At 37.8% G+C, this 18,921-nt stretch overlaps 1 protein-coding gene across 5 annotated transcripts in view; it reads right to left on the bottom strand.

The window, feature by feature from the left end:
• Positions 1 to 18,921, bottom strand: part of tox2 (TOX high mobility group box family member 2) — a 122,642-nt gene that overhangs the window by 28,152 nt on the left and 75,569 nt on the right. For all 5 annotated transcript variants that reach the window (XM_028003381.1, XM_028003378.1, XM_028003383.1 and 2 more), the window contains exon 4: positions 5,281 to 5,568. In XM_028003381.1, the coding sequence (XP_027859182.1) occupies positions 5,281 to 5,568 (288 nt within the window). The remainder of the gene's footprint in view (positions 1 to 5,280; positions 5,569 to 18,921) is intronic.

Genomic DNA, 18,921 nt, shown 5'->3' on the forward strand with positions numbered 1-18,921 from the left:
AAAACAAGTCTGTAATGCTTAGTTTATACCACTTGGTAAAAAATTGCCTAGCTATAGAAACCCATCACACTGCATTCAGTTCTTAAATTAGCAGTAACTCCTTCTTCTGAGCAAGTATGTGATGACTTTAGAAATTAATAACCAACTCTGAGGAACTGCCTGATTCAACATTACATGCAGTGGGAATTCAACATCACAAGCCCATCTTTGCTGATGGTAATATATAACATAACATTTTCTTAGGAAACCATGGCAATTAAAATTGTACTTTGTCCAACTCTACAAAATTTAACTGAGTTTGGTGCCGGCCTGATTTATTTAACATATAGTGTTCTCGTTTGATGATTGTGTTTTGCAAATTTAACTGAACTGATGCCAACACATCTGAAACAGACCAACATAAAACCATATTTCAGTTAAACATCCCCATTAGCCCTTCAGCAGACATAATCTTGTCTGGGATTCTGTCTGCTATTGTCTAATGACTTTGCTTCCGGAGGCAACAGATGATTGGTTGGTGCTTCAGTGCAGTCTGCCACTATCTAGATAGTGAATCACAAATAAGTGGACAAAAGCATCAGTGTGGGTGAATTTGAAGAATCCAACAGAGTGATCTGAAAGACAGATAACAACCTGTTGTTTTTAAGTTCTTCTTTGGGAAGCTATTTGTCTCCACACAGATTATTTACCTCTATATCAGAGAAGGCTCAAATATGGTTAGTTAAAAATACCTCACTTTCAGCTTACTAAACTTAACAGGACTAACATATTCAATCAAACCACACAATAAAATTAAAAAGAAAGTATGGAGAAAAAGAATAAAAATGTCTTAAGAAAAAGTCTTTTGCTCCCCAGTAAATGACTACTCGATGTGTAGCTTTAGTGGTGCTAGGTTTTCCTTTAACTGTTTTCAAGGTCTTTTTTTATTTAAGGAGTGGTTTTCACAGAGTCCCTAGGTCCCTAAAATAATGTTATGAAATGAATCATCCATCCATCAATTCATCTTTGACAAGCTTAGAAATGTTTCAGAATCATCTTGCAGCTCTAAAATTCCTGTTTTACTTCTGTCAATATGGTTTATCTTTGCCATGTTTTTGTAAATGCATCGAAACTAATGGGAACAAATTGTGTCTTTGTATCAGTCTGCCAGTAACAAAGCACCCAAAAAAATAACCGATCAAGCAAAGCCACTTATCAATTCTTACCAAAAGCCCTGTGATTATGATCAAAATGCTACTTTGTCTGAATCCTTGGGTTTATACAATCAGGCTATTTATTAAATGTTTATATTGTTGCACTTGTATTGGAGTACTTTCAAATATCTGCATACTACAATCCAAATGGAGCCACATTTAGAAAAAAAAACAGCAGCTTTCAGCTTTTCGTTGAGATCGAATAACCTCATTTCACTCAACTGAATTATCTGTAAAATATCTAATAATGAAATCCAAGAGGTACAGAAAATTGGAGCTATATGCTCATTTTGAATAAGAGTTACCTTTTTTTATTCTTCTTTACAATTTGTACTTGCTTTTCTAGCCACAATCTCAACCACCCCCACCCAATCCCACCGTGTCACCCCCAACCTCTCCTCTCCTCATCTAACTCTATTGCACTCTTTTCATTGCCCAGCTCACGTATTGAATCTGCTTGATGAAAACAGATCTCACTGCAGCACCACAATAGAATGGCTGATGCAGGAAAGATGAACCCTAATGGATTTTTTTTTTCAATGTGCTCAAGATTGAATATAAGGCCTGACCTCCAGATGTAGTGGATCCATTTCAACGGCAGAGATATTGTTTATAGTGAAGACAAAGAAATGTATAAATAAACATACTTGGACACTCGCATAAAAGTACAATGTCAACACAAGAAGCAGATATTTTGCATGGTGTACTTTTATGCAACCTAAACAGGCAAAAAAAATTTGAATTAACCAACACTATTTATCCGCCCATGTCAAGTGAGGAATTCATAATGATACCATCTCATGTTTGAACTGCAGAGTTTGCTTAATTACTCTGTTCAACAGAGTGTGACAAGGTGAGGCACCAATTTAATAGACACTCGGTTCTCAGCACAAATGAAACTCCGCTACGGTTTGGTAGTTTTTGCCAGACAGAGTATTTGATTTAGAGAGAGTTTGCTTTATATGCTCCTTTTTTCAGGGTGAAGTTGAAGCAGGGCACTAAAAGGATCGCTATGCCTCTTTTAGAGAAAGTTGAAATGAAAAGATTTTTTTAAGTTTATTTTATGAATGCATAAAAATGTTTTATACATATATACTGTATATATATATATATATATATATATATATATATATATATATATATATATATATATATATATATATGGAGAGTATAGAAGCCTCCACACATAATAATGGTGCCCCCTCTATATGTCACCATGGGGATGATATGTGATATGTGTTACTTTTCTGAAGTCAGTTTGCAAGTAGGATACTTCCCAATTTCAGACGACAAACTGAACGGTGCTCTGTGAGATGTACTCTGAAGCTTTTTGAGGATGTTTTTTTTTCACCGACCTTGGTTCACAAATCTCTGAGCAATTTGCAAACCATCTCCATCTATACTGTGATTAAATTACACACAAGATCTCTGTCAAATAATTTAGGGCTGAAACGATTCCTCGGGTGATTCGAGTACTTCGATTTTTAAAATTCTTCAGGGAAAATTTATCTGCCTCAAAGCTTCATTAAATTATATTTTATTATTTAGCGCACCATGTTCCAGCCGGGTTATTACTTGCGTTGCACAGCGCTCTCACTTCCGCCTAAGTTGTTGATGAAAGCTAAGTGTTGGCAGCATAAGGTCCAATTTTCAAGTTCGGCCTGGGAGGATTTTAATGATCGGTGATGTCCGGGTCTTTGTCGTTTTTCGGGGGACCAATAAGCATCCTTAAAATGACTGGCGCGATGCCTGGAGTACGGTAGTCTTTTCTCCTCCCGAAGCTGCTGCCTGGTGGCAGTTCAGAGCGAACAGTGAGGAAGAGCGTTGAAGGTGTATTTAAACAGGTGAGCAGAAAGACTGAACACTGCGGGCGGCTGTGCATTAGGTAATTAACCTAAGCGTAGTTTTACGGACGAACCGGAAATTTTATTTAATATCATCCCAGTCTCAACAAATGGGTGGTGAAGTGCATCATGGCGGCACGTAGTTGGTAGACGTTTCTGTGTGTGACAAACAAAGGTGTCAAATCCCGTCGCTAACATAAACACAAAAGCTATAAATGACACATCAAGGTGAGAGTTCATCTATTAAATTGACTGAAGATGAATGCATACACAAAAAGCTGGAGTGTAGACATTTTTTAGTATTTGTGAGCCTGCCTCTTTATTATTAAATTGAATATAATTTCAGATTTTTGTAAACCTTTCTTCAGGTGAACTTAGAAAGGGCCAAATGAAAATATAAATATACTGTTTTCTTTCATCTTAACAATTACCGTATGTGCTGCTTTGCTTTAGTTTCGTACTTGCAAATCTAAAAATGTACACTGTTTAAAAGAGTAACGTGGCACTTTCAGAACCTAATTTAAACTGGGCAAAGCATTCAGTCTTGTCTCCAAAAATAATCTTTATATGATCCAGGGTTATCAAAACAGTACTCACAAGAAATAACCCTTGCAATTGGAGATTATTTGTTCAAATTTCTGTTCGATATGTTGTGCTCGCTGCACATTTGGAATCTCATGCATTTTTATTGTTTAGCCGTCTGTATTCAGCGCCATGAAAACCGAAGCGTGGTTCTTTCTAGCACAAACAAACACACACTGATGGTGGAGTGAAAGACTGGCCAATCAAGCAACGTCTCCTCAGTAAAGGTCATGACCAAAATGTGAAATGAATATAAAGATAGATGACAAGTGAAGCTAATACATCAGGGGAATATTCCTGCAATATATATAATGCATAAGATGTTTGCATTTGAGATCTTTATCAAGATCTATTTCAACTGCTGTTTACCCCTCTCCCCTCTGTTTGTGATGAACATGATACATCACACTTGACCTTGATATGCATCTGTGTATGTCTACAGTATACTGTATAAAACAGATACTCTTATCTGCTTCATAAACTTACAAAACACTCTGGGAATCTCTGATAATTGTAATGATAAAAACCAATGAGAAACAGCTATTATCCAAAATGCTTAGAGGAATTTATAAAAATTACGAAAAAGGCACAGCTGGCAGAAACTATTTCTGTGCCAGTTTATGATATTTCTGTCATTATCCAGTAAATTACAAGGGCATGCATTCCTTTACCTTAAGACTCCACATAAGAGGAATATATTTTTTTTATGTTAACATGGTTTACCATGTAATTTGTTTGGGATCTCAGTGCTGCAATCAATAAAAAACATCAATGCCTTCTGCTTCCAAATGGATGTATTCAGATCTGACACTGTCAAACTTAAGAGGAACAATTTTTAGTCAAACTCTTACCTATTTGCTGCACAGTGACAAACAAAAGAATAATCTGAATAACTTGAACTTCAAATTCACCTTCAAATTCAACCATAAATCACATATTTAATGCTGCAATATAGGAATAAAGACAGCAGCATGTGCCTTTACATTTCATACTTAAACCTTCTACAGATTGTTGTACTGCTCTGATAGAAACCTGCTTCTTGCAGCAGTTCCCACAAAAGCAATTACGGTTTTGAGATGCTAATTTGCAGACGAGCATTTTTTTGTGTGTGTGTTTGGAGCTGAGGGAGTAATCAGCATGTATTCATGTTTGAAGGCTTGACAGATTGACCGATGCATGCCGTCGAGGCAGATATGATGCTGATGGATTTACCCACAATCCTTTTCTCCATGCATTACAGCTGACAAGGCAGCCCCTGAACAATCATCTGTTCCCTCCACTTGGCCTACGTCTACTTGTCTTGAAAATTACATTAACGTTTTTGGAACATGATCTGTTTCACTATAGAAATCATTCATCAACATCAATATCATTCAAACATTAATCATTACAAAACTTCACATGTTTTTGTTTGCTTTTAAATGTTGAAGGTGCTGGTGTTCTGTGAACTTCAGATTACAAAGAATAAAGTAAATGTACTTTAAATTTACTTAATTCTAAAGTAAATTTGCTTTTTACAAATAAAAGTTAATGAAATTAAAAATTAGAGGGTTTTTTTAAATTATTAAATAGGCTCAAGCATCTGTAGGTAATACTCTTATTCAGCTTTGCACTGGATCCTACCAAAGCCCACTATTGGATGCAAAATCAAATTTACTCACCGAGGGCATTTGACTGGAGACAAGGTGGCCTTCCTGTGCCAACATGTTCGACATCATGAGCGTTGGCAGCTCAGTGTACGAGTATGGGTTGATGAGCCCATTGTGTGGCAGCGAATGACAGAGGTAGCCCGTAGAGTCATGCTCCATCAGGTGAAGAAGAGGTGGCTCGGGGTGGTTGGGTGGAGTGATTGGTGGGATCTCATAGTCTTCGTCCCCAGTCCCGTTTCCACTTGAGCTGCCGCCTCCCCCGCCTCCTCCCCCGCCGCTGCCTGTCTGGCCTGTGTAGCTCTGATAGGATGGATAAACATAGCAAGAAATAGAAGGAGAAAACAATCATGTGATCAAATAGAGTCATACGAAACTTAAGAGAAGATTTCAAATTTTCTAAAGCAAGAGATGGTCATCTGAGACATTTGATGGCTATCCCTATAACAGAAAAATATGCCACATGGTAAAAAGTGGAGAATAAGTTTTTAACCAAATGTGGTGTAGTTGTTTCAAAGAGAGAAAAGACAACAAATATATATCCTTAAGACATATATTGTGATACATCAAGTACCATAATACTAAATTATTTTAATTTACAAATTTAATTTAGTGTTTTGTTTCTTGAAAAAAAAAAAGAAATAAAACAAATTTTTTCAACCAAACATCAAACATCTAATTTTAGATGCAAACATGGAGCGCCTGACCTTGGTGATAAAGAAAACCAATGCATGTGTTAGCTGCTGCTCAAACACTATAAGTCCAATCAGATCGGAGTCCTGCACAGAGCAGGAAGAAAAGAAAAATAGCAGGGAAATTCAACGGGGAATGAAAAGCAATTTTGTCTGAGACGATCCAACTTGACTCCCATTGTAATGACTGAGTCAAATTAATCATCACAAATAATATTCTGGTGTCAGCCATTCAAGGGGTTTTTAATAGAATTTTTATGATTCATGTCTAGCGGTATACATCAAACAGTCAGTTCTGCAACATTTCTGAAATCAATTCAATATCATCTTTGTGTAGGCTGTCATCCTCGGCAGCAGAGTGGTCATTTATCTCTCAAACAGATACTTTTGGAAAATAAGGACCATGAAGAGATAGGAAAAGGAGAGAGGATACAGGGTACATTTTTTCTTGTTTTGCTCAATATTGTTTCAGAATGAATGGGGGAAAAACATATTTTTTGGCAAGTAGCATAAAAAATTTTAAAACTGCAAAGAGGCTTCCTGGTTAGAATAAGGAAAGGGTAAAGTATAAACACATTCATGCATACCAGAAATGCAAACAGAACTGAGTCCTAATTTATCCTGTTTTGTTCTCTGTCTTTTTTGCATTTTGCATTCTGATATTCATTCCGTGTACAGTACCAAGACAAAGTATTTTTTTTCTGAGTTGGCAGTATGTCACACTTTCAGATCATCTGAGTAAATGCAAGTTCAGTTTTCAAATGAAAATTCTATATTTTTAAGTGGAAAAATCTCCCTAAACTCACCCATCCCTATTCTACAGATCTCAGTTTAGTGTTTGTGAAATTAAAGTCAGCTTCCCAGAGAGTGCTTTTAATCGCAGGCAATAAATAATTGAATTCCAGTTAAACAAATATGCAGAGAATTTTGTTTTTACCCAAATGTTTCATAACACACACAAATAAAAAACATCAAGAATTTATTGTTCTTCCCTTAATCTGATTTACTTGGTCCTAAAATAGACTGAAAGCAAGCTTCTATAAATTTACTGGACTGTCCTTTAAAGACAGATGTGTCTGTAAACCTTTGGGAATGCTGTTATTGTGTGGCCTAATGGACAAGAAAACAAACATTTCCTGAGATTCAATTCCCCTCATAATTGTTGGAAGGAAACTAAATTGTCTGCTGTAAACACTGTTTATATTGTGTGAATTGACTCCCTCGTGTGTGTCCCCCTTTTAGCCACCGTTTACTCATATGTTCGCTGTGTGAGAGCACCAGGTAATCTAAAGGAAAATCATGTTGAGTCATCACAAAGCATGTTCATCAAACTGTTGTTTTTCCCTCATCCTTTATTAATAAATGGCAGAGGTCTGGAACGATATTTTCGGTGGGTCTCTTGTCTGCTGCATTTCATTGTGCAAACAGGATGAGGAGTGTTGATGTGTCATGTGTTACATCGCTGTGACGGTTCATCTAGTGCCCTTGATGATAAAATGTAAATACCAAGGACATTCCCAGTTGGATTGTGGCAAGATAAATTATTCATTATGCCACTGTTCAGAATGAAATTGCAAGCACAAAACTACATGTACAGTTTGGTTTGTGTATACTTTAGTCTTCTTTAAAAGTCAAATCCACACAAAGGCAATTCAAATAGTGTTTCACATGGCATGTTTTTGGAAACAAATGTTTTTCTTTCTTTTGATATTCCTCAGAGTTTAATTATAAAGCAAACACTTTGTCTAAAAGCGTCACTACACAGATTTTAATCCAACACAGAAACATCTTTTATTAACCTCATCTGCTCCTTGCAAGACACTATAGGGAACATTGTTTCCAACGCACAGTATGCTGTCTGCACAGCGAGAGAAACACAATCTGCAACGATTTAATTAAGACACAGATCTCTCGACTGTAAGTGTTGCATACCAGCACACCTTTCATTTCGAGAGAAACAGATGAATAGACAGTTGGTCTGGGACTGAGAGAGGAAAAAAACATTGATTGGGGAGCTTTCCAGCTTGTCTTTTACTTGGCACAGATCTCCAACTCCCTCTGTAACACTGCCTGAGTACTCAAGGCCTTCTGGAGATGATATTGACTGTGGCTAATGGCTCATTATCTCTATATTCTTCTTCTTATTAGATTATTGTTGTGGTGCCTGTAGAAATCAGGATTTAGGACATCATCCAGTTCATATTAAATTGTATATCCATTAAAAAAATGTTCCACTGTCAAATATAATTAATTTGCATGATAAAAAGATGAATGCCTTTTTATGGAAGTAAGAAACATAATCTTGGTCTGCTGTTGTTGCATTGTGAACTGTAAATATGAGGCAATAAACCAGTCTGACGGAAGACAAAATGATCAGTCATTTAAATCTCTTTTTTTCACTTTTGGGGGATTTCGATAATAAAAAAATAACTTGCCAAGATAGTACAGTAAAGCAGATTGCAATGAGTGACCTAGGTTTTTACCTTTGCAAAAGTAGTTAATGACTAGAGTCGTTGCTAGCCATTAGGGTGCACTAACCACAAATGCTTAGGGCACCCAGAACTTCTTCAAATTAAGTAGCACATTATTTTACATTAATGGAATTTAACACTGCTCAAAGTAAATCATTTTTGAAGCAGAACAGATATGACAGGATGAACGAAAGATAATTTCTCATGTTGCTTTTGTACTTCTCATTTTTCATGTTTTTCATTTTATCAGCAGAGTTAATTTTCTGAGCCCTCCTTCCATATGTTTGCAGTGTTGTCTATGTGGCTCATGGCACAAAACTATGACCTGTATCTAAAACCTGTAAAAAAAAAAAAAGGGGGTTTCATTCATTAATGGCACTCTTCTTTATACTCTTTCATAAAGGCCAGATTAGTGGAATTTAGACAATTAGCTCCCCTGTTAATATGTCATCCCACTTGAATACGACTCCTTTAGAGATACCGTGGGCTCCTCTAATACTCTTCTCCTTTAGGCTGTCGATTTAGGTGGACACCAATGTTTTTGTAGACTTGCAATTGTGGCAGACTCTTCAAATTATTTTGTGAAGGATTGAGAAGTGATTTGTTGAGATGTCCAAAGCTGCTTTATCACCTAATCCTGCCTTAAATTTTTCCACAACATTAGATGTGGCCTATCTGGAGATTTTATGTTCTGTAGACTTCACAATATGGTTTATTCACTAATGTTCCCTAAGAACCTTTATTGGGGTATACGCAACTGTATATATAGTGAAAACAGATGACACAAAGGTGAACTCTATTAATGAATTAATGAATGGACTCGGAATAGCTGCACAGACATTTATTTAGGGATATCAGAGTAACTACACCCCTTTTTTCATATTTATATTTTTTAAACATCTTTGAAAACAATGCATTACTTTGTATTGCACTAAAATGTCAAAACTTGGTACAATGTAGACAAGGTTTAAGGGGTATGAATTCTTCTGTAACACAATGTATTTTAACTCAAGATTGGAACACTGAATGTTTTTATATAGTGGAAAATGAGTCAGCAAAAGAGTTTAAGAGCTCCATATTCACACCTGGTTCTTATTTTCTACAGAGAAAAAGAGCTTAGAGTCGTCCCAGGGGTAGAAAAGACAACTAGAAGGAATATGATGACAGATCTGTCTTACAACTAATGTGCACTTATCTGCCTATTGGAGTGCTTTGTCACACTGGTGATTTATGCCAGAAATCTCTCCCTCACAACACCACCATTTCCATCACCTTCGACACCCTTCGTTCCAACACTTTTCCATTTCCACTATGCAGCCCTCTGCACTCAGAGTAAAGACCTGTTATCTCATCTTCCCATGTGATTGTAAAGAAAACTGTTGATTTATGTTTGGAATGATTTATAAAAGCTTTCATCATTTTTATTCATTTCATTCATTCTTCTCAAGCAAGACTACAGTTTACATTTGTGAATTATCCTGTTTACAACAGATCTTGCTTGCAAGACAAATAGTTGTTGTCTGACGACAAAGATCTTCAAATTTAAACAGCATTGAGCTCTTTGCGTTTTGTTTTTGTTACTCCTTTTCTTCATCATCTCTCTCCTTATCTATCCATCTCTTCTGTCCATCATCTCAGGCTTAATTAAAGCCATAGCTCTTCCTCTACTACAATACCAAGTTAGAGGGTATCAACACACCATAGAGCCCAACAAATGGGAGGGGGAGAATGCCGAGGATCCAGTTGCAGCCATCCTACACCTCAATTTTTTCCTCTTCTCTCAGCTGGCCTAACACTGGCCAGTTTTTTCTCCTTTAAATCCAAGCCAGTTTTGGTCCACGCACAGCATCTAGCCTGACCCCGATTACCCAACTGTCACCATACCTTCCTGTCAACAAATCTCACTCTCAAATAGCCAAATTGTATTATTTATCTGTCACTATTTTGCGGTTTGAAAAAAAGAGCACTGGTGAAAGGGATGTCCTGTGAAAATGTGGATTGGGAAAGAGAAAGGTGAAACAGAAAGGGAGATAGGTTGGTGGCATGTACTCATTCAAGAACATAAAGCCCAGCGGGAGTGAAAATATGGAGGGAATGGAGTGTGTAATTGCTGTCAAAAGCTGAAAATGGCCTCATTCACCCCCAGATACTCAGCTGATTACTAACTAATAATCATTAACTAAAACCAGCCTTTATAATTGCATGTACCTCCCTACCCCACCTTTCCTTTCATGTTTCCTTTCCTCGTTCTCCCCTGTGTATCCTATTCCCAGTACTCGTCTCACTTGTCAGTCGGGGTCAAGAGGTCATCTCCATCTGATCGCGTGTCAGAACAGATTACAATCAGAGCTTTTGTGCGATGTCATATTTCATTATGCATTTGACTCATCTCCCAGGTCCAAGGGTCAGTGTGATTTGATTGGATGACAGAAATGATATAATTTGTGTTTAACCCTAGGCTGTACGAGGTTCTGAGTGGTGTACTAATGCATTTTGCAAAGACGGGGCAGGCCCTCTCCACGAGCGACTAATTTGAAGTGGCAAACCGCAGAGTTGAAGGAGAGCCAGAGCTGTTGCACAACATGCCGAGGTTATAAGGGAGGCTTTATCAAATAATAAACACAACCTCCCTCTTACTCCCTGCTTCACGCATGCTTTCTCTCTAAATCTGCAAGTTGATGCAAGTGACTAAATATTAGCTGCCTTCACTGACAAAACTCTTCCTTTTATTCCTATTTTTTTTCTTTTTACTCCACTTGGGTATATTGAAAATATGTCATAGGCTCTCTTTGCTCTTTTTGTCTTTTCGTTTGCCTCTCCTCCACCCCCTCTCGCCAGTCGCACTTAATTCTGTTAGCTGCAACAACTGCACTGCTATCACGTTTTTAGAGCAAGATTAGGCTCTCCACCAAACTGATGTAAAAGTTTGTATGGACATTTAATGAGGCAGCGTGTCAACAGACAAGATTTCAGATTGTCGTGGTTGTGAGGACATGCAGATGCAGCGATATCAGTGACAATCATGATCTCCTCCAATGTGGTTGGGGGAGAAAGGTAAAAACATGGGTGCTCAGGTTTCTCAATAGTGATCCAGAGTCAGAGTGATGCCAATGCTGATACTGCTGAGTATGGTGGAGGAGGAGGAGGAGGAGGAGGAGGAGGGGGTGAGCAGAGAGAGAGAGAGGAGAAGAGAGAGCAGAAAATAAGGGGGGAGTGGGGGAAAGAGACATATCCAATATTTCAAATGAGGACCATAATCAAACTTATTGCCTGACAGGGTGAATCTAGAATTACAGTGTTGCTTTGGCAAAAATAGAGTATTGTTTCTCCTCTGTCTCTTCCTGTTGGGAGCAACCATGCCTTGTTAATGGGGGGAAGCCTTTTAAACCTTGCTCAATGCCTGTTCTGCAATGCTAAATAGCAGCTACTGATATTGCTGATTTATGAGTTGACAGAAGTACAACAAGGCCAACAAACAGCAGCTGGTAAGCTCGACTGCACAGTTGTCGTCTGTCCGTGCCCCCCGTTAGAAATTACCATTAGTGTGTGGACAATTGTGCCACTGTGTGTGAATGACAAAAGTAATTATTGTTATAAGAAGAAGTAAATGGACAAAAACAGCAGAATAAAGAGTGGTGGATGAGTACCGACTGACTGTCACAATGTTCAAAATGACAAAGGGAGTGCTGATGGCGCAGTCATCCAAACAAACATGCATTATTCTAGTAATTGTTAGGATCCTGTCACCCTCAAATAACACTGCTCATAACTCTAGCCCAGGAGAAAAAGGGTGTAAAAGAGCTTGTGGATGGAGAAAGTGGTTCCAGTCTGTGCATTTATGGTGAATGTGTCTTTGTGCAATTACTTCTCAATGTTTTCGCTCTCATACCTACTTTTCTCAAATAAAATCCAGTTTTAAGATAGTGCATCCTGTCTGTGCATCGGGGTGTACGGGCATGTGTGTGTGTGGGTGTGTGTGTGTGTGTGTGTGGCTGTGATGTCAGCTCTTCTTGTGTGCCTGCTTCAGAGTCAATGAGGCTGTGTATCAGTGGCTGGCACAGCTGGTGGGAGCAGGAGACTAACATCTGGACCCTCGCACTCCTGGTGCCATTGTTAATAAGAGGCTGGTTGTGAGTGGAGGGGAACGGAGGAGACAGCTCTCGAGTGTCAATGAACATCCCTGTCTCTTACTGGTTCTATGCTGCAACTTGCACTTCATGTGTCACAATAAAGGTTCCACACTGAGCTCGGAACAGAGATGTGGAACATTTATATCTGGATAAAGGTGTTTTTCTTTTTTTTTTTGCAAACCATGCAGTGACATTCATTAGGTCATTTAGGAATTTATGTTGACAAATTTATTTAAAGATCTCTAGCATTTTTTCCAATATAATTTTTGTTTTGCTTTTGGTTTTAGTAACATTTAGTACTGAAACAGTTGGTGCAGATTTGTACGATAATTGTATAATAACAAACAAATTTTTCCAACTTGCAAAATCACCTGATGCTATCTGAATAGGTGAAAATAAGTTTAAATACTTGCTCAAGTAACAGTAATTGAAATGTTTTGGGTCTGTATGATAAAAGAAATGTGTTATGATAATCTCAGGCCATTCGAGTTGTAATCTTCCAATCAGGTGTGAGATGGCATGTTTTTTTTATTCTTGTAAGAGTGTGCACAAAAATGCTACAAAATCAAATCCTTTTTATGATTTTGCTCTGTATATTTTTACCAGACAGAACTAACAAATTTCTTTGTTATTAGATGATTTATTGCATTTTTTTGAACATTTTAATATTAATGCATGAGAAGGAGTGTATTAAAAGATGGAACATCATATTTTTTCTATCCAGAGTTCAGATACTAAACAAAGGTTCTCTACCACCATATTCTTTTTAACGTACATACAGATATACAGTCACTTGAGGAAGTATTCACACCTCTTTGTAGTGAAGCCTCTAGAAAGTCTGGTGCAATCAATTACCTTGAGAAGTCGCATGTTTAGTGAAATGTGTGTAATCTAAGTATCACATGATCTGTCAGTATTTATACAACTGTTTTGAAAGGCCCCAGAGGCTCCAACACACCCACTAGCCAAACAATACCATGACGACCAAGGAAACCTCCAAACAAGTCAGAGACAAAGTTATTTAAAAGTACAAATGGGGAAATGTGTAAATACACTGGAATGGCCCAGTCAAAGCCTAGACCTCAATCCAATTTAGAATCTGTGGTTAGACTTGAAGATTGCTGTTCAGCAACTGAAACCATTTAACTTGAAGGAGATGAAACAATTTTGCCTTGAGAAATGGACAAAATCTCAGTGTCAAGACATGACAAGATAATAGAAACTCATCCAAAGTGGCTTGCAGCTGTAATTGCTGCAAAAAGTGGTTCTACACTGTACTGAATTAGAGGGGTGGACAGTTATGCACACCAAAGGTTTCTGTTATTTCATCCTATGTGTTGTTTGCTTTACAATAGAAAGAAAATTAAATGTTCAAAGTTGTAGGCATATTCTGTAAGTGAACACTAAAATAATCCATTTTATGAACATCAAACAAGTGGGTATAGGGGCTATATAAAATGCACTATGTACATGTACTTCTCTTTTTGCAAATGAAAATAACTGAAGATTTGCCTTACTTCCTCTGTTGCATTTAAGCTAGAAGCAAGTCTAAGACAGTTATTGTTTAACTCTGATATTTCAGCATTTAATTGTTCAATCTTTTCATTGTATTCACACTAATTAAACTTTGATATAAATAATTAAATTCAAAATCTGCACACCATTGCTGTCATCATTAAAAGATGGAACATCATAATGTGTTAGCACTCTCATTCAAAGAAAACCCCCATGCCAATGTTGGCTGTCTTGGAAACATGCGAGCATGTGGTACTTTTACTAAGGCGTAGAATTAAATAGATGTCTAACTCCTATGAGGTACATCACACCTCACCTTTTCTACATGATGGGCTGCTTTAATACCAAGTTCTAAATATTTTTTTAATGTGTAAAACAGTACAATTCATTGGCTCCAAGCCCCAACACCTCTGCTTCATGCTGTTCAACTATTTTATTAGGGGAATTTATATAACCTAATTTGAATTGGATCAAAACTGAGAAAATAAATCAACATGAATTGTTAAGTCTGTGTAGTTTTCACACCTTAAAAATACTGCATTAAAATTAAATAAACATTGTGTGGCCGAGTGTAATGCTCTAATACCCTCTAGGTTGTTTTTTCCACAGCAATTAAGGAAAAACTATTCAAGACAAACTAGGAGGGTTTGCTTTTCCAAAGAAATTGAAACCATCTGATGCAGTGAATTTGCTCAATATAACGTGTGCAGTATATTTTATCTCTTTTATGAAACTCTGGCATTCAGTCTGGAAAAGAGTGAAAGGTTGGTCTCTCGTCATTTTATGGAAAGGGTCAAAAAGCTTCCACAAACACATTAAGGGGCCATTAGTTTTATCTGTTCACCTCAGGCAACAAGGGGTAGAGACGGCAAAGCTAACCTTACACAAATATACATACCTACATTTATTTACACACTGCTCTAATGGGGGTGTGTTCCAATAAGGGCACTTTTAAACAGGGTAGAAGCATTTAAGATGAAGAGTTTCCAAATGGCTGTTAAAATGCAACGGTGGAAAGAGCTTTCCATCATTCTGCTGCTGCGACAAATATGCTAGCACATCTTTTTGCTTTGTCTCTGCTCAACGCTTCGTCAGCGAACAGGCTATAGAAATATTCTGGCAGGCTGCTCTTTGTTTTCATTTTCACAAAAGATGTAGTGCGGGAGTGAAAGAAGGCGGAAAGAGGGGGGAGCGAGGTAACGGAGGAGGAAGGTAAAGGGATGTTGATGGAGGTTGGAGGAACATGTAGGAAAATAAATGGAAGGATTAAAGTGAGGGGGGAAGATTGTGAACAGAGGTTAAAGGGAGGTGTGGAAGAAAGGATGGAGGATGACTGAAAGTTTGGAGTGACGAATATGAAGAGAGGGCAAGTGGAAGGGAATGGGGTGGAGTTTACCATTCCAGTACCTCCTATAATGTAAAACACCACAAGGAAGCTGTAAATCAGACTAATGTGACTAAGCTGTAATTCAGACCAGCAGGGCCATGGCGTGAGCGCAGGGACCCTCGAACGGCAGGAGTTTACAAAATGCCAGTGCTCTGCTTTAATCAGCGTAACAGTCAAAAGATACTGTCTCCTCCAATCAGCTGGCTTCCTGTCAGTCACACCCGACTAAACCTGACCAATCAGGCTTCATCGAGCTCCCAAACCTGCTAGCTGAACTTTGGGCCGTGGCCAAACGAGAGAATTACTCATCCAAACAGGAAAGGTGGAATGGCTCTTTAATTCAGAGCACAGAGGGAGGAGGTGATAGATTTGTCAAAAGGTTAAACATAAAAGACTCTGAGATCATGTTCTACAACAGCTCATCAAAAACATATGAGAGATGAGAGATGCCAGGGAGTGCAGGACATAATTAAATTCATAAAAACAGAATTTCAAGAAGGTGGGCACATGAACAATGTGATATATCGGTTCAAATCTGCTAGCAAGAGGTTTCACACTACTAAATCTGTCAGTAATGGCAAGATGAACAGAATCAGTAGCCCAGTCTTTCAGCTTGAGTCAGAAATCTAATTATAATCAGGTGTTTACTTCATTTTAAAAAACAAAACTTTCCACCAATTGTTCTATTTCTCTCACAAGCTGTAAAAACCCTTTTCAGATGGAATTACAACTCACAAGTGCCATAATCTTTCTTCAAACGACTTCCAAAAAACGTCCAGATGAAGCACAAATATTGTTTTTAAAATTGGTGGATAGAAAATGCCTCATCATACAGACCTTTTATCATTTTATGCAAAGGGATAGAAGAGCAATGCATTATCTCAGAAGTGAGAGAAAAATGTAAATGTACTCCACTTTGTCACTTCTCATCCAGCGGGCTGCTTTAACTGAGCAATCCATAATATTTCAGTTTTGATGATCATAAAATGGCCACGGCTCAATGATCCTGCGGAGCTGGATTTGACTCTGGAAGTGTTGTAGTATGACTGTATTGACTGGGCTGCACGCACTCACACACCCACCACAAACACACTGTGCATGTTAAAACCACATGCAGCGTCTTGGCAGCAAAGACACTAAGCAGCAGCCAATCAATAAAACCTTGTTACGCTAATTGCGAGATCATAATCTCCGTTTCTACTTCTGCTGAATATCCAAACAGTCACTCCATTAGTCGAATTATTCCCCTGTGCAGTTTCTCCGTCTCTACCATCCCCCCACCCCATCTCCTGGTTTTCACCATTCGTTTCTCCCTCTTTTTTTTTGTGGCATATTTCTCTCAAACAGCAGTTCTGCTAAATTAATTCATAAGTCAGGGAGAACGACATCAAAAGAGAGCATTGTCAAGGTAAAGTGCTGATGAAGTTTCTTTTGCTGCACTGTAGAGGTATGAGAAGGCATCTCCACAGTGCACATCTTTGATCGTAGCGATGTGTGCTATTCTGCTTAAAATCAGCAGCAGGAATTTATATTGCTGTCAAAAAGTGTTTGCTCCCTTACAAATGTATTTGCTGTGTCGTCACACTTAAATGTTTCACATCATCAAACAAGTTTTATAATCAGACAAAGATAACCTGAGCAAATATATTTATTTCTTTTTTTTTTTGCCATTTAAAGGGGAACTTGTTTGCATTAGATGTTTGTCATGCTGCACAATCCATGTGTGCTTGAACTTAGGGTCACAGACAAAAAGCTAAGCATTTTCTGCTGAATTTTCTGTTAGCGTGAAATTCATGGTTCCATCAGTTATGAAAATGCAAAGCAGCCCCACATCATCACACTACTGCTATCACCACGTTTGACTGTAGGTGTAATTTTTGTGTCCCAAAATGTTACTTCTATAACTTTTAAGAAGTCTCACAATGAATCCACAGATTTTTTTGCTCTGTTTCTTACTGTTAAATCATGAACCCTAACCTTAATTGAGGCAAGTGAGACGTGAAACAACTTATATGTTGCTCTAGGTTCTTTTGTGAATTACTGGATGAGGTGTCAATAGACACCTCACCTCATCATAGACAAGTTTACCACTGTTCCAAATTTCTCCATTTGTGGTTAATGTATTTCAAAATGGTTCTCTTGAGTCTGAAAGCAATAGAAATGGCTTTGTAATATTTTCCAGAGAGATGGATGTTAAAGAATTTACTTGTCATGCATTGTGGAATTTAAGTGTCTTCTTCATTCTGAGTCTGGCAGTAAAGTGTGCACAGGAAAAATCAGCTTTATTAACCCAGATTGTCTGTGTCTAGTACTAAAAATTTCTTGACAATCTGATCAAAAGAGCGAAAATATATGAAATCTGTAAGGTATTGATCTATTTTCTGTTGTTTTAATGTCATCACAACAGAGGAAATCGGCACTAGACCTTCTAATCGCTGGTTACTAGCTTTGCAATGCTGCTTCGGCTGGTTAGTCAGTTACCACAGGGGCAGACAAAGAGCTTGTTGATGCCAAGAACAGGGTTCGCGGTCTTGTCATTGAATCAGTAACACTTTGTCACTCTAATAAGGCAGGGGCGGTGGGGGGGTTAGAAAATGAAACAATACAGAGGACTACAGAGTCAGAAAACGATGCTCATGGGAACATCGATATGACAATAGCACTGACCCCATTTTCCTGTTACTCATCAGCAGATCATACCCATCTAAGCGTTATTTCATGTGGTTTCTTCAGCAAATTCACCCAACAGCACCAAACGTATAACCTATATCAAGTCATTTTATGTATAGAAAGAGCTATATAACAGGTGAGTGACATTAAAGAGAACAATTGCATGTAGCAACCTAAGCTAGATACAGACAGACAAGCACTTTCATAAAGTTTCAGAGCAGAACCACTGACCCAAATACATTTAAATGCAATGGGCGGTATGAGAAGGAAATGGAGATATAGAGAGGGAAGAAGCCAAAGAGGGGGAGTCAGAAATGATGGTGGAAAAAAAGATACAAAAAAGTAAAGAGAGATAATAAAGCAGTGAGCAGAGAAAAATCAGCTTTAGGCAATATGATTTGTTTTCATTCAAGAATGAATATATTGAGAATAATGTGGCAACAGTGTGGATTTGTTAAAAAAAATCCACTTTGAAATAAAAATCAGCCCCGCAGCATTTGTGTCTCTTTGTCTCCAACACCAAAAGTACATTTTATCTCACAACTAGCTAAAAAATATGAGCATATACTTCTTAATATATTTTTGATTTGGCAAACCTCCAGGCATTTAAAAATGATAACCTGACCTAATATACTTTTCAATCAACTTGAAAGGTTTGTATTAAGAGAAACAGACACCAATCACATCAGTCATATGGCTGCCCTGTCCTTCATTTAATATAAGATATGAAAGCGTTTTAATTTGCATTGTGGTGGGTGAAGACATTGTGAAGACATTTTTTTCTCTAATTG

This window comes from Xiphophorus couchianus, chromosome 20 (assembly GCF_001444195.1).
Source record: "Xiphophorus couchianus chromosome 20, X_couchianus-1.0, whole genome shotgun sequence".
NCBI lineage: Eukaryota > Metazoa > Chordata > Actinopteri > Cyprinodontiformes > Poeciliidae > Xiphophorus > Xiphophorus couchianus.